Here is a 17,500-nt window from a genome sequence, read left to right as displayed (position 1 = left end):
TTCAGATATATTGACTACAGTGCTGTGCTTAATATCAATCTGCTGCATAATAATTCGGAAAACTGCGCAACTTTTAATCTTAATACCAATAGCTGGATCCATTCATCAACAACATCGAAGCCATAAATTAGATAGAGTTGGTTGTTTTTCTAAATTCATAACAACGAGTTTAGTTGAGTTGAAAAGTACACATGGCAACTAACTTCTGGTTAAACATTCACGTACAACAATGTACAGAATTCTTAGACAAGTTAAACCTGATATAGAAAAGAGTTTTGGAGTGAGAGAGAAATGAGAACAATCAGCACTAACACCCGTACTGAGAAACATGTCTGAGACGGTGTTAACCAGCCAGAAGCATGAGACTCCCGCAAGCAACCAGTCCTCCAGTTGCAACGTCAGCAGGACTTGTTTAGCATACCTGCACTAGGGTAACACACCATAAAAGGCCATCTTTCTAGCAGAGTAAGATCACGTCCAAGAATTCGGGACGAGTGTCCGTGACAAAGAGTTTAATAAGCATTAACTACCGAAAAAACCCGCCTCTGCTCTCAGTGTGTCACAGTATTCACACACTGAATACTGAGTGTGAGGAGGTTATACCTGAGCTGTGTTCATGGAGTAAGAGAACAATACTTACACTGTATACTGAGCGTGAGAGGGTTGCTACGAGATGTTGCTACAGTGTTGCCAGCTTTGCAGGTGTAGGTACCGGCGTCTGGTCGCTCAACACTCTGCAACACCAAATTCCTTCCTCCCACCAGCACCCCTGCTCTCTTGTGGTGTCGAACCTCCTTCTCCTGGTACAAAGAAAGTTATAGTTTAAGTTACCGAGAAAAGAAAGATAAAGAGAGAGAGAGAAAGAGAGATTAATAATAAAAAGGCTTCCAAAAGAGCTGATGTAGGTAACAACTCGTAGAGTTGAGAGAGAGAGAGAGAGAGAGAGAGAGAGAGAGAGAGAGAGAGAGAGATGTAGAGCTGATGTAGGTAACAGCTCTTAGCTTGCCAATAAAGTTAGGAATCCTTAACCTGTAATATAGCTGTCAATAAAGCTAGGGATCCTTAACCTTGTCAAACCCTGTGTAAAAAAAAAAAAAAAAAAAAAAAAAAAGAGAGAGAGAGAGAGAGAGAGTTTCATGGATCAAATGAGTATGACAGAAGATAGCTTTGAAGTTCAGACTGAGGCTGTCAATTGGTACAGACTATCTTCTTCTATCTAAATTAAGACCCATCATGCATCACGGTGTTTAAGACAAGGAAGGAACAGACGACTTTTTCCCAGCCTTCCTCTCCTCTGGCTACTGCTGCCATCAACTCTGGCTACTGCTGCCATCAACTCTGGCTACTGCTGCCATCAACTCTGGATACTGCTGCCATCAACTCTGGATACTGCTGCCATCAACTCTGGCTACTGCTGCCATCAACTCTGGCTACTGCTGCCATCAACTCTGGCTGCTGCTGCCATCCACTCTGGCTACTGCTGCCATCAACTCTGGCTACTGCTGCCATCAACTCTGGCTACTGCTGCCATCAACTCTGGCTACTGCTGCCATCAACTCTGGCTACTGCTGCCATCAACTCTGGCTGCTGCTGCCATCAACTCTGGCTACTGATGCCATCAACTCTGGCTACTGCTGCCATCAACTCTGGCTACTGCTACCATCAACTCTGGCTACTGCTGCCATCAACTCTGGCTACTGCTGCCATCAACTCTGGCTACTGCTGCCATCAACTCTGGCTACTGCTGCCATCAACTCTGGCTACTGCTGCCATCAACTCTGGCTACTGCTGCCGTCAACTCTGGCTACTGCTGCCATCAACTCCAGCTACTGCTGCCATCAACTCCAGCTACTGCTGCCATCAACTCTGGCTACTGCTGCCATCAACTCTGGCTACTGCTGCCATCAACTCTGGCTACTGTTGCCATCAACTCTGGCTACTGCTGCCATCAACTCTGGCTACTGTTGCCATCAACTCTGGCTACTGCTGCCATCAACTTTGGCTACTGTTGCCATCAACTCTGGCTACTGTTGCCATCAACTCTGGCTACTGTTGCCATCAACTCTGGCTACTGCTGCCATCAACTCTGGCTACTGCTGCCATCAATTCTGGCTACTGCTGTCATCAACTTTGGCTACTGCTGCCATCAACTCTGGCTACTGCTGCCATCAATTCTGGCTACTGCAGTCATCAACTCTGGTTACTGCTGCCATCAACTCTGGCTACTGCTGACATCAACTCTGGCTAATGCTACCATCAACTCTGGCTACTGTTGCCATCAACTCTGGCTACTGTTGCCATTAACTCTGGCTACTGCTGCCATCAATTCTGGTTACTGCTGTCATCAACTCTGGTTACTGCTGCCATCAACTCTGGCTACTGCTGTCATCAACTCTAGTTACTGCTGCCATCAACTCTGGATACTGCTGCCATCAACTCTGGCTACTGCTGTCATCAACTCTGGCTACTGCTGTCATCAACTCTGGCTACTGCTGCCATCAACTCTGGCTACTGCTGCCATCAACTCTGGCTACTGCTGCCATCAACTCTGGCTGCTGCTGCCATCAACTCTGGCTACTGCTGCCATCAACTCTGGCTACTGCTGCCATCAACTCTGGCTACTGCTGCCATCAACTCTGGCTACTGTTGCCATCAACTCTGGCTACTGTTGCCATCAACTCTGGCTACTGTTGCCATCAACTCTGGCTAGTGTTGCCATCAACTCTGGCTGCTGCTGCCATCAACTCTGGCTACTGCTGCCATCAACTCTGGCTACTGCTGCCATCAACTCTGGCTACTGCTGCCATCAACTCTGGCTACTGCTGCCATCAACTCTGGCTACTGCTGGCATCAACTCTGGCTACTGCTGGCATCAACTCTGGCTACTGCTGCCATCAACTCTGGCTACTGTTGCCATCAACTCTGGCTACTGCTGCCATCAACTCTGGCTACTGCTGCCATCAACTCTGCCTACTGCTGCCATCAACTCTGGCTACTGCTGCCATCAACTCTGGCTGCTGCTGCCATCAACTCTGGCTACTGCTGCCATCAACTCTGGCTACTGCTGCCATCAACTCTGGCTACTGCTGCCATCAACTCTGGCTACTGTTGCCATCAACTCTGGCTACTGTTGCCATCAACTCTGGCTACTGTTGCCATCAACTCTGGCTACTGCTGCCATCAACTCTGGCTACTGCTGCCATCAACCCTGGCTACTGCTGCCATCAACTCTGGTTACTGCTGCCATCAACTCTGGCTACTGCTGCCATCAACTCTGGCTACTGCTGCCATCAACTCTGGCTACTGCTGCCATCAACTCTGGCTACTGCTGCCATCAACTCTGGCTACTGCTGCCATCAACTCTGGCTACTGCTGCCATCAACTCCGGCTACTGCTGCCATCAACTCTGGCTACTGCTGCCATCAACTCTGGCTACTGCTGCCGTCAACTCTGGGTTACAGCAGTGATGACAGTAGACTGAAAGTCTGGGTTACAGCAGTGATGAAAGTGGACTGAAAGTCTGGGTTACAGCAGTGATGACAGTGGACTGAAAGTCTGGGTTACAGTAGTGATAACAGTGGACTGAAAGTCTGGGTTACAGCAGTGATGACAGTGGACTGAAAGTCTGGGTTACAACAGTGATGACAGTGGACTGATAGTCTGGGTTACAGCAGTGATGACAGTGGACTGAAAGTTTGGGTTACAGCAGTGATGACAGTGGACTGAAAGCCTGGGTTACAGCAGTGATGACAGTGGACTGAATCTGGGTTACAGCAATGATGACAGTGGACTGAAGGCCTGGGTTACAGCAGTGATGACAGTGGACTGAAAGTCTGGGTTACAGTGGTGATGACAGTGGATTGAAAGCCTGAGTTACAACAGTAATGAGAGTGGACTGAACCTGGGTTACAGCAGTGATGACAGTGGACTGAAAGTCTGGGTTACAGCAGTTATGACAGTGGACTGAAAGTCTGGGTTACAGCAGTGATGACAGTGGACTGATAGTATGGGTTACAGCAGTTATGACAGTGGACTGAAAGTCTGGGTTACAGCAGTGATGACAGTGGACTGAACCTGGGTTACAGCAGTGAGGACAGTGGACTGAAAGTCTGGGTTACAGCAGTGATGACAGTGGACTGAACCTGGGTTACAGCAGTGAGGACAGTGGACTGAAAGTCTGGGTTACAGCAGTGATGACAGTGGACTGAAAGTCTGGGTTATAGCAGTGATGACAGTGGACTGAAAGCCTGGGTTACAGCAGTGATGATAGTGGACTGAAAGCCTGGGTTACATCGGTGATGACAGTGAACTGAAAGCCTGGGTTACAGCAATGATGGCAGTGGACTGAAAGTCTGGGTTTCAGCAGTGATGAGAGTGGACTGAACCTGGGTTACTGCAGTGATGACATTGGACTGAAAGCCTGGGTTAGAGCAGTGATGACAGTGGACCGAAAGTCTGTGTTACAGCAGTGATGACAGTGGACTGAACCTGGGTTACAGCAGTGATGACAGTGGACTGAACCTGGGTTACAGCAGTGATGACAGTGGACTGAAAGCCTGGGTTACAGCAGTGATGACAGTGGACTGAAAGTCTGGGTTACAGCAGTGATGACGTTGGACTGATAGCCTGGGTTACAGCAATGATGACAGTGGACTGAAAGTCTAGGTTACAGCAGTGATGACAGTGGACTGAAAGCTTGGGTTACAGTAGTGATGACAATGGAATGAAAGTCTGGGTTACAGCAGTGATGACAGTGGAGTGAAAGCCTGGGTTACAGTAGTGATAACAGTGGAATGAAAGTCTGGGTTACAGCAGTGATGACAGTGGACTGAAAATCTGGGTTACAGCAGTGATGACAGTGGACTGAAAGCCTGGGTTACAGTAGTGATGACAGTGGAATGAAAGTCTGGGTTACAGCAGTGATGACAGTGGACTGAAAGCCTGGGTTACAGCAGTGATGACAGTGGACTGAAAGGCTGGGTTACAGTAGTGATGACATGTTACACAGTGATGACAGTGGACTGAAAGTCTGGGTTACAGCAGTGATGACAGTGGACTGAAAGCCTGGGTTACAGCAGTGATGACAGTGGACTGAAAGTCTGGGTTACAGGAGTGATGACAGTGGACTGAAAGCCTGGGTTACAGTAGTGATAACAGTGGAATGAAAGTCTGGGTTACAGCAGTGATGACAGTGGACTGAAAATCTGGGTTACAGCAGTGATGACAGTGGACTGAAAGCCTGGGTTACAGTAGTGATGACAGTGGACTGAAAGTCTGGGTTACAGCAGTGATGACAGTGGACTGAAAGCCTGGGTTACAGTAGTGATGACAGTGGACTGAAAGTCTGGGTTACAGCAGTGATGACAGTGGACTGAAAGTCTGGGTTACAGCAGTGATGACAGTGGACTGAAAGCCTGGGTTACAGCAGTGATGACAGTGGACTGAAAGTCTGGGTTACAGGAGTGATGACAGTGGACTGAAAGCCTGGGTTACAGCAGTGCTGACAGTGGACTGATAGCCTGGGTTACAGCAGTGATGACAGTGGACTGAAAGTCTGGGTTACAGCAGTGATGACAGTGGACTGAAAGCCTGGATTACAGCAGTGATAACAGTGGACTGAAAGTCTGGGCTAAAGCAGTGATGACAGTGGACTGAAAGCCTGGGTTACAGCAGTGCTGACAGTGGACTGAAAGCCTGGGTTACAGCAGTGATGACCGTGGACTGAAAGTCTGGGTTACAGCAGTGATGACAGTGGACTGAAAGCCTGGGTTACAGCAGTGATGACAGTGGACTGAAAGCCTGGGTTACAGCAGTGATGACAGTGGACTGAAAGCCTGGGTTACAGCTATTTCTGTAACTACTTATGCTGCTATAACTAATGTTACTGCAAATACTTGTGTTACTGTAACTACTAATGTTAATGTAACTACTTACCCTACTGTAACTACTTATGTTACTGTAACTAAAAATGTTAGAATAACTAATTATGTTACTGTAACTAATAATGTTAGTGTAACTACTTATGTTACTGTACAAATGTTACTATAACAAAGCATGTTACTGTGGGACACAGCAGTGGAATAACACTGATGTGTACCAGTGGTTCCATAGTACTTTAGATACCACTAATTCTACAGGAGTTTACCTGGAGTTTACCTGGAGAGAGTTCCGGGGGTCAACGCCCCCGCGGCCAGGTCTGTGACCAGGCCTCCTGGTGAATCAGAGCCTGATCAACCAGGCTGTTGCTGCTGGCTGCACGCAAACCAACGTACGAGCCACAGCCCGGCTGATCAGGAACCGACTTTAGGTGCTTTTCCAGTTCCAGCTTGAAGACTGCCAGGGGTCTGTTGGTAATCCCCCTTATGTATGCTGGGAGGCAGTTGAACAGTCTCGGGCCCCTGACACTTATTGTATGGTCTCTTAACGTGCTAGTGACACCCCTGCTTTTCATTGGGGGGATGTTGCATCGTCTGCCAAGTCTTGTGCTTTCGTAGTGAGTGATTTTCGTGTGCAAGTTCGGTACTAGTCCCTCTAGGATTTTCCAGGTGTATATAATCATGTATCTCTCCCGCCTGCGTTCCAGGGAATACAGGTTTAGAAACCTCAAGCGCTCCCAGTAATTGAGGTGTTTTATCTCCGTTATGCGCGCCGTGAAGGTTCTCTGTACATTTTCTAGGTCAGCAATTTCACCTGCCTTGAAAGGTACTGTTAGTGCAGCAATATTCCAGCCTAGATAAAACAAGTGACCTGAAGAGTGTCATCATGGGCTTGGCCTCCCTAGTTTTGAAGGTTCTCATTATCCATCCTGTCATTTTTCTAGCAGATGCGATTGATACAATGTTATGGTCCTTGAAGGTGAGATCCTCCGACATGATCACTCCCAGGTCTTTGACGTTGGTGTTTCGCTCTATTTTGTGGCCAGAATTTGTTTTGTACTCTGATGAAGATTTAATTTCCTCGTGTTTACCATATCTGAGTAATTGAAATTTCTCATCGTTGAACTTCATATTGTTTTCTGCAGCCCACTGAAAGATTTGGTTGATGTCCGCCTGGAGCCTTGCAGTGTCTGCAATGGAAGACACTGTCATGCAGATTCGGGTGTCATCTGCAAAGGAAGACACGGTGCTGTGGCTGACATCCTTGTCTATGTCGGATATGAGGATGAGGAACAAGATGGGAGCGAGTACTGTGCCTTGTGAAACAGAGCTTTTCACAGTAGCTGCCTCGGACTTTACTCTGTTGACGACTACTCTCTGTGTTCTGTTAGTGAGGAAATTATAGATCCATCGACCGACTTTTCCTGTTATTCCTTTAGCACGCATTTTGTGCGCTATTACGCCATGGTCACACTTGTCGAAGGCTTTTGCAAAGTCTGTATATATTACATCTGCATTCTTTTTGTCTTCTAGTGCATTTAGGACCTTGTCGTAGTGATCCAATAGTTGAGACAGACAGGAGCGACCTGTTCTAAACCCATGTTGCCCTGGGTTGTGTAACTGATGGGTTTCTAGATGGGTGGTGATCTTGCTTCTTAGGACCCTTTCAAAGATTTTTATGATATGGGATGTTAGAGCTATTGGTCTGTAGTTCTTTGCTATTGCTTTACTGCCCCCTTTGTGGAGTGGGGCTATGTCTGTTGTTTTTAGTAACTGTGCGACGACCCCCGTGTCCATGCTCCCTCTCCATAGGATGGAAAAGGCTCGTGATAGGGGCTTCTTGCAGTTCTTGATGAACACGGAGTTCCATGAGTCTGGCCCTGGGGCAGAGTGCATGGGCATGTCATTTATCGCCTGTTCGAAGTCATTTGGCGTCAGGATAACATCGGATAGGCTTGTGTTAATCAAATTTTGTGGCTCTCTCATAAAAAATTCATTTTGATCTTTCTATGATACAAGTGGATACAAACTACTGTTATGACTGCTACAACAACTACCTCACATAACACAGATGACTGCTACAACAACTACCTCATATACCTCAGCTTCTAAGCTACCGTTATGACTTCTACAACAACTACCTCGCATACCTCAACTTCTAAACTACTGTTATGACTGCTACAACAACTACCTCACATACCTCAGATGACTACTACAACAACTACCTCACATACCTCAGATGACTGCTACAACAACTACCTCACATACCTCAGATGACTACTACAACAACTACCTCACATACCTCAGATGACTGCTACAACAACTACCTCACATACCTCAGATGACTGCTACAACAACTACCTCACATAATACAGATGACTGCTACAACAACTACCTCACATAATACAGATGACTACTACAACAACTACCTCACATACATCGGATGACTGCTTCAACAACTACCTCACATACCTCAGATGACTGCTACAACAACTACCTCACATACCTCAGATGACTGCTACAACAACTACCTCACATACCTCAGATGACTGCTACAACAATTACCTCACATAATACAGATGACTGCTACAACAACTACCTCACATACCTCAGATGACTGCTACAACAACTACCTCACATAATACAGATGACTGCTACAACAACTACCTCACATACCTCAGATGACTGCTACAACAACTACCTCACATAACACAGATGACTGCTACAACAACTACCTCACATACCTCAGATGACTGCTACAACAACTACCTCACATACCTCAGATGACTGCTACAACAACTACCTCACATACCTCAGATGACTGCTACAACAACTACCTCACATAATACAGATGACTGCTACAACAACTACCTCACATACCTCAGATGACTGCTTCAACAACTACCTCACATACCTCAGATGACTGCTACAACAACTACCTCACATACCTCAGATGACTGCTTCAACAACTACCTCACATACCTCAGATGACTGCTACAACAACTACCTCACATACCTCAGATGACTGCTACAACAACTACCTCACATACCTCAGATGACTGCTACAACAACTACCTCACATACCTCAGATGACTGCTACAACAACTACCTCACATACCTCAGATGACTGCTACAACAACTACCTCACATACCTCAGATGACTGCTTCAACAACTACCTCACATACCTCAGATGACTGCTACAACAACTACCTCACATAACACAGATGACTGCTACAACAACTACCTCACATACCTCAGATGACTGCTACAACAACTACCTCACATACCTCAGATGACTGCTACAACAACTACCTCACATACCTCAGATGACTGCTACAACAACTACCTCACATACCTCAGATGACTGCTACAACAACTACCTCACATACCTATCCCCGCCCGTGGTATGGGTAACTGTTCCTCGTAATGGAGTTGTTTAACAAGGATCAGGAATCCACTGCTTTCAGATTGTCCCATCACAGTATTCAGTTGAATTCTATGGTACTAAACTGCTTGTTCAACTAATTCTTAAATGACTGCATTGCCTTGGTGCTCTCAACTTTATTACGCAGTTCATTTCATTATTACTAAAAAAATCTTTACAATTGATGTTATATCTCTGGTCCCGGAGTGTCACTCTATTGTTCCGAATTTTTTTTACTCAGTTTTGAGTGCATCAAAGTTAGTCAGTGTCTTAAATTTAGGTTTGAAAGAGATCTGGAAGTCTTTTATTCTTGTTTTGCACCGTCTCTTATTGATGGTACAACTTTTGTTGGTACTCTCTCTTCCCTTCCCTGTCTGTTCTCGTCTTGTATGTAATTTGAGACCAAAATTGGACGTCATGTAGTCATTGTAATGTCTGGTGTTTTGTATTTGAAAATATGTTGTCTTTCCTGGATGCAGATAGGTAATGTTTCTTACTCTTGTGGTTGTTGCTAATGATTACTCCAAGGTCTTTCACTTCTCTTGCGCCGGTTAATTTATTACTTAATGTATTCATGTTCTCGATTATTCTTCCCAAAATGCGTTACTTAACACACAAATAACCCGCTAATAAGAAAGAGGAGCTTACAACGACGTTTCGGTCCTCGGACCATTTACAAAGTCACATTTCGTAAATTGTCTTCCAAGTCTCTAGACATAGTGCCCAACTACGCAGATCACCTGAATATTCAATATGCTTTGAATGCTATATTTTATTCCGATTTTGAGTTGTTCCAAAAATTTTACCCCTATCTCAAAATCCTTCATGTACATTGTGGAAAGTTTTGAAGAAAGAATCGTGTTTATGAAGAGGTTCACTGTGTGTGTCCAGACACTCAGTATTTTCCTTTTAATATCGCTGTTTGTCTCCTGTTAGTAAGTCAGTCATTAATGTAGCCGAGATGAATAACTCGTGTCATGAACACTTGTTAATGACCAATAATAACGTACATGCAGACATAAACATTGAAGGTTTATTGATTTGTGTATTTCGACCCTCTTCCGGGATCCTCTTCTGCTGAAGAGGATCCCAGAAGAGGTTCCTAAAAGGGAGTCGAAATCTGCTAACCATGATTTTTGTTTCCTGGTCCTTGTAGCTTCCCCCTGATACTAACAACAGTTTTTAACCTACAACTGATGTTCGTCTCATGAGACGATTGTTGAGACCACAAGTTTTGTCTCTGTTTGTAAATATTGTTTTAACATTCGTTGTTTGTAGAGTACTGACATCTTACCATTTAATAAATTGTTTAATATTAACGTTAGTGGGTGAGCGATTTCGTAGCTAAATGCTTCTATAATTCTACATAAGGAGTTGTAAAGGCAGCTAATGTCCTCCAGTGAGAGAGAGAGAGAGAGAGAGAGAGAGAGAGAGAGAGAGAGAGAGAGAGAGAGACAGAGACAGAGAGAGAGAGAGAGAGAGACAGAGACAGAGACAGAGAGAGAGAGAGAGAGAGAGAGAGAGAGAGAGAGATCTTGGAGTCCACATCGAGGTTATATATCTACTGAGAGTAAACTACTTCCATCTAGATTAAGAACTGGAGTGAATCCTCTACGTGTGAGAGGCAGGGATTGAAATGCAAAACTCTCTCTCCCCACCCTCCACTCCCTCCGTCCACAGCTATCAAGGAAACAGGTGGAAATATGTACGATATCATATTGAAAAAATGGCATAGAAATTTACAGGAAAGATGTAACTGGAGGGAAGACATACCATACCCCCGGCCGGGATTGAACCCGCGGTCATAGAGTCTCAAAACTCCAGCCCGTCGCGTTAGCTTCAACTGCCCCTGCTAATTCATTATTCTGTCTTATACAACTGGTGTTACTCCACTGCCTCTCACAGTGATGTCTTCCATTGATTTTATTTATGTCAACCCAACATCTGCCAAGGTTATTACAACCTACTGTCTTCCAGTACTACTGCTGTTGACACAATTGCTTCGTTGTCAACTAATAATCCTGACTCATTCACTACACGACACTGGGAGTTTATTGAATTAATAATGACCCATTCAGTGAATGTACATAATTGTCCACACGGGTTTAGTGTGAGTTTATTGTGGGTTTCGTGGGGTTTAGTGAGGTCTTGGTGAGTAGTTGGGTGAGGTAGCAAGTATCCATGGTAACATTTCACTCACGTCTTCTCACCCTGTATCTCACCTCATGTTTTCCGATATATGGGCTGACTCACCAGTCTTGGCTGACAGATGTATGCTGAGTGACTCACTAGTCTTGACTGACAGATGCATACTGAGTGACTCACCAGTCTTGACTGACAGATGTATACTGAGTGACTCACTAGTCTTAACTGACAGATGTATACTGAGTGACTCACCAGTCTTGACTGACAGATGTATACTGAGTGACTCACTAGTCTTGACTGACAGATGCATACTGAGTGACTCACCAGTCTTGACTGACAGATGCATACTGAGTGACTCACCAGTCTTAACTGATATGTATACTAAGTGTGTGGTGCTGAAGGCTAATGTAACTCCACCCACCAGGACTCGGTATAGCCAGGTGGATCCTTTATATGCAAAGTGCCTATCCAGCTGGTTCTTAAATGACTCTATTGTCCTCGGGCTTAAGTATTACCCAGCTATTTATTTCCTTTTGCTTTCATGCTGTTTAAAAGAAATCTTGCCCACGTTCGTGTTGCGACTTGTCTCTCATTTCCGTTCATTGTTCCGAGTTAAAGACTCATTCAGTAATTGAAATAGTTCTTTATGATTAAGAGTGTCAGAAACACTAAATAATCATAAAGGTTTGAATGGCATCTCGTAGTGTTTGTTTACAAAGGAAACAAAGGTGCCGCGAGTCTTTTGTCATAATGTTTGTTTGTGAATAATAGTAGAAGTCTGGTAGCTCTTCTCTGTAACCTTTCTAATATATTCCCTCCCTTTGTGTAATATGGAGATTAAAACTAGACGAATTAGATAGATAGATAGATAGATAGATAGATAGATAGATAGAGAGATAGATAGATAGATAGAGAGAGAGAGAGAGAGAGAGAGAGAGAGAGAGAGAGAGAGAGAGAGAGAGAGAGAGAGAGAGAGAGAGAGAGAGAGAGAGAGAGAGAGAGAGAGAGAGAGAGATCAATGTGTGATCAAGGTGTCCGAGTAGATGTTATGACTAGTTAGGGTTACCTTTAACTCACAACTATCAGCTCTGTCTAGCACAGAGCAAATCGCTCTTTTTGTGAATAAATGCAAATGAAGTTAATAATAAGAAGAGAGCCGTGTGATGGTCAGCCACAGTCCAGCGTCACTCATCTCAGCCACTGCAAAAATTCTTGAGAAATATTTCAGTTCATATGAGACATTTTTTGTTTTACTATCAGTCGCCTCTTTACAACCGTAAAAATCGATTAAAATATATCACTCCTTAGCTGATGTGTTGGACGTCTTCAGTAACTGATACCAGCCACTATGTGAATCCAGGATCGGCAGTGTAGTAGCTCTGGACATTACTGGTGCTTGCGGTCATATATACTACCAGATGCTACTGCCATCAAGAAAGGATCCGTAGTCCTGCATATACTTTTTCCGCCCACTTGTGTGCTAAAAAGATGGGAAATTAATCATGATAATGAGAACTACAGTAGTGGGAAGGGGACCACTGACGATGCCTCCGTAACTGCATCACTTAGAGACTCTGATCCAGCTCTCACCTCCTAACTGATGACCACCAGTTAGACTTGTGCAGTAGTTCTCAGTGGCATGGAATCTGCAAGCCACTAACTTGGTTCCAATGTTCTACAAAGAAGTGTGCTTTGTTTATTGCTAGAGAATATTTATTTCGTTTACTTCCTTCATCTCATCTACAGAATCCCATGATTTGGCCAGATTATCGTACTTTTAAAAGAAGAGATACTTGGTGCTCCAAGACATAGTAATCACCGGCTTGTAGTTATATCAACCTGGGTAAAGCGTCTGCAGGATACTTACTTCTGAGAAAGCACAAATAATTATGGTCTCTAGAGAGCGTGATGGTAATTGTGAATGAAGGTGTTGGAGCCTTGGGACGAGGTGTATGTCCTTGGGATGAAGTGCATGTCCTTGGGACGAGGTGTATGTCCTTGGGATGAAGTGCATGTCCTTGGGATGAGGTGCATGTCCTTGGGATGAGCTGCATGTCCTTGGGATGAGGTGCATGTCCTTGGGATGAAGTGCATGTCCTTGAGATGAGGTGCATGTCCTTGGGATGAAGTGCATGTCCTTGGGATGAGGTGCATGTCCTTGGGATGAGGTGCATGTCCTTGGGATGAAGTACATGTCCTTGGGATGAGGTGCATGTCCTTGGTATGAAGTGCATGTACTTGGGATGAGGTGCATGTCCTTGGGATGAGGTGCATGTCCTTGGGATGAGGTGCATGTCCTTGGGATGAGGTGCATGTCCTTGGGATGAGGTGCATGTCCTTGGGATGAAGTGCATGTCCTTGGGATGAGGTGCATGTCCTTGGGATGAGGTGCATGTCCTTGGGATGAGGTGCATGTCCTTGGGATGAGGTGCATGTCCTTGGGATGAAGTGCATGTCCTTGGGATGAGGTGCATGTCCTTGGGATGAAGTGCATGTCCTAGAGATGAGGTGCATGTCCTTGGGATGAGGTGCATGTCCTTGGGATGAAGTGTGCTTGGGATGAAGTGTATGTCCTTGGGATGCATGTCCTTGGGATGAGGTGCATGTCCTTGGGATGAAGTGTATGTCCTTTGAAGTGTATGGGAGGTGCATGTCCTTGGGATAAAGTGCATGTCCTTGGGATGAAGTGCATGTCCTTGGGATGAGGTGCATGTCCTTGGGATGAGGTGCATGTCCTTGGGATGAGGTGCATGTCCTTGGGATAAAGTGCATGTCCTTGGGATGACGTGCATGTCCTTGGGATGAGGTGCATGTCCTTGGGATGAGGTGCATGTCCTTGGGATAAAGTGCATGTCCTTGGGATGAAGTGCATGTCCTTGGGATGAGGTGCATGTCCTTGGGATGAAGTACATGTCCTTGGGATGAGGTACATGTCCTTGGTATGAAGTGCATGTCCTTGGGATGAGGTGCATGTCCTTGGGATGAGGTGCATGTCCTTGGGATGAAGTGCATGTCCTAGAGATGAGGTGCATGTCCTTGGGATGAGGTGCATGTCCTTGGGATGAAGTGTATGTCCTTGGGATGAAGTGTATGTCCTTGGGATGAGGTGCATGTCCTTGGGATGAAGTGCATGTCCTTGGGATGAGGTGCATGTCCTTGGGATGAAGTGCATGTCCTTGGGATGAGGTGCATGTCCTTGGGATGAAGTGCATGTCCTTGGGATGAGGTGCATGTCCTTGGGATGAGGTGCATGTCCTTGGGATGAGGTGCATGTCCTTGGGATAAAGTGCATGTCCTTGGGATGAGGTGCATGTCCTGGGATGGTGCATGAGGTGATGTCCTTGGGATGATGTGCATGTCCTTGGGATGAGGTGCATGTCCTTGGGATGAGGTGCATGTCCTTGGGATGAGGTGCATGTCCTTGGGATTAACCTAGACTTCAAAATTTCTATTAATAATCGCGTGGTAAATCTTACAAGCACAGCCAACAAGAAGTCAATATCAGCGGTAAAGCACATCACATACATGCTGGACAGCATGTATGAGATGTGCTTCACTGCTGCTACTGGCAGCCCCCTTCTCAGCTGCCACTTCTGGACAGAAGACAAATCCGTAAGAGGCGATTTATTTCTTGTCTGGATCAGGATTGGCTAGATCTACTTCAATAGATCCACCAACACTGGGGAAATATAGGAAGCCTTACTGTTTTATACAAAGCCAAGGTTATCACAATGTTACTCTTGGCACCACTTTACGGTCAGCGAAGAGACAGCTTCTATACCACAAGACTAGCAGCAAAAACACCCAAACTCTGGCTGTACTTTTCACAAGAAACTCGTTTCATCCGTGATCATTCTTTCCTAGAGAGAACTGAGTTAGGAACATGTCTGTATAGCATATATAAAAGCAACTAAATTCTGTATACAAGAGGTTCTCAACCTGGGTACCACAAAGGTAGTACTGTGGTATCACAAACGTACTACTGGGGGACCACAAAAGAAGTACTGTGGTATCACAAAGGTAGTACTGGAGGGCCACAAAGGTAGTACTGGGGATCCACTAAGGTAGTACTGGGGGACCACAAAGGTAGTACTGGGGAACCACAAAGGTAGTACTGGAGGACCACAAAGGTAGTACTGTGGTACGACAAAAGTAGTACTGGGGGACCACAAAGGTAGTACTAGGGATCCACTAAGGTAGTATTGTGGTACCACAAAGGTAGTACTGGAGGACCACAAAGGTAGTACTGGGGATCCACTAAGGTAGTACTGTGGTACCACAAAGGTAGTACTGGAGGATTACAAAGGTAGTACTGGGGATCCACTAAGGTAGTACTGGGGGACCACAAAGGTAGTACTGGGGGACCACAAAGGTAGTACTGGAGGACCACAAAGGTAGTACTGTGGTACGACAAAGGTAGTACTGGGGGACCACAAAGGTAGTACTGGAGGACTACAAAGGTAGTACTGGGTATCCACTAAGGTAGTACTGGGGGACCACAAACGTAGTACTGGGGGACCACAAAGGTAGTACTGGGGGACCACAAAGGTAGTACTGGAGGACCACAAAGGTAGTACTGTGGTACCACAAAGGTAGTACTGGGGGACCACAAATGTAGTACTGGGGATCCACTAAGGTATTACTGGGGGACCACAAAGGTACTACTGGGGATCCACAAAGGTAGTACTTGGGACCACAAAGGTAGTACTGGGGACCACAAAGGTAGTACTGGGGGACCACAAAGGTAGTACTGGGGGACCACAAAGGTAGTACTGGGGACCACAAAGGTAGTACTGAGGGACCACAAAGGTAGTACTGGGGGACCACAAAGGTACTACTGGGAGACCACAAAGGTACTACTGGGGGACCACAAAGGTACTACTGGGGGATCACAAAGGTACTACTGGAGGACCACAAAGGTACTACTGGGGGACCACAAAGGTAGTAATGGGGGACCACAAAGGTAGCACTAGGGGACCAGAAAGGTAGTACTGGGGGACCACAAAGGTAGTACTGGGGGTCCACAAACGTAGTAATGGGGGTTCACAAAGTAGTACTGGGGGTCCACAAAGGTAGTACTGGGGGACCACAAAGGTAGTACTGGGGGACCACAAAGGTAGTACTGGGGGACCACAAAGGTAGTACTGGGGGACCACAAAGGTACTACTGGAGGGCCACAAAGGTAGTACTGGGGATCCACTAAGGTATTACTGGGGAACCACAAAGGTAGTACTGGGAGACCACAAAGGTAGTACTGAGGTACGACAAAAGTAGTACTGGAGGACCACAAAGGTAGTACTGGGGATCCACTAAGGTAGTACTGGGGGACCACAAAGGTAGTACTGGGGGACCACAAAGGTAGTACTGGAGGACCACAAAGGTAGTACTGTGGTACGACAAAGGTAGTACTGGGGGACCACAAAGGTAGTACTGGAGGACTACAAAGGTAGTACTGGGGATCCACTAAGGTAGTACTGGGGGACCACAAAGGTAGTACTGGGGGACCACAAAGGTAGCACTGGGGGACCACAAAGGTAGTACTGGAGGACCACAAAGGTAGTACTGTGGTACCACAAAGGTAGTACTGGGGGACCACAAATGTAGTACTGGGGATCCACTAAGGTATTACTGGGGGACCACAAAGGTACTACTGGGGGTCCACAAAGGTAGTACATGGGACCACAAAGGTAGTACTGGGGACCACAAAGGTAGTACTGGGGGACCACAAAGGTACTACTGGGGGACCACAAAGGTACTACTGGGAGACCACAAAGGTACTACTGGGAGACCACAAAGGTACTACTGGGGGACCACAAAGGTACTACTGGGAGACCACAAAGGTACTACTGGGGGACCACAAAGGTACTACTGGGGTCCACAAAGGTACTAGGTACTACTGGGGGCCACAAAGGTACTACTGGGGTCCACAAAGGTAGTACTGGGGGACCACAAAGGTAGTACTGGGGGACCACAAAGGTAGTACTGGGGGACCACAAAGGTACTACTGGGGGACCACAAAGGTACTACTGGGGGACCACAAAGGTACTACTGGGG

At 46.0% G+C, this 17,500-nt stretch overlaps 1 protein-coding gene across 1 annotated transcript in view; it reads right to left on the bottom strand.

The window, feature by feature from the left end:
- The window catches only part of LOC128689616 (uncharacterized), a 233,464-nt gene that overhangs the window by 90,324 nt on the left and 125,640 nt on the right, over positions 1-17,500 (bottom strand). The window contains exon 9 of the mRNA XM_070087707.1: positions 641-800. Within this exon, the coding sequence (XP_069943808.1) occupies positions 641-800 (160 nt within the window). The remainder of the gene's footprint in view (positions 1-640; positions 801-17,500) is intronic.

This window comes from Cherax quadricarinatus, chromosome 22, assembly GCF_038502225.1.
Source record: "Cherax quadricarinatus isolate ZL_2023a chromosome 22, ASM3850222v1, whole genome shotgun sequence".
Taxonomy (NCBI): domain Eukaryota; kingdom Metazoa; phylum Arthropoda; class Malacostraca; order Decapoda; family Parastacidae; genus Cherax; species Cherax quadricarinatus.
Note: the sequence above shows the minus strand (reverse complement) of the source record. Positions and strands in the feature narration are given on the sequence as shown.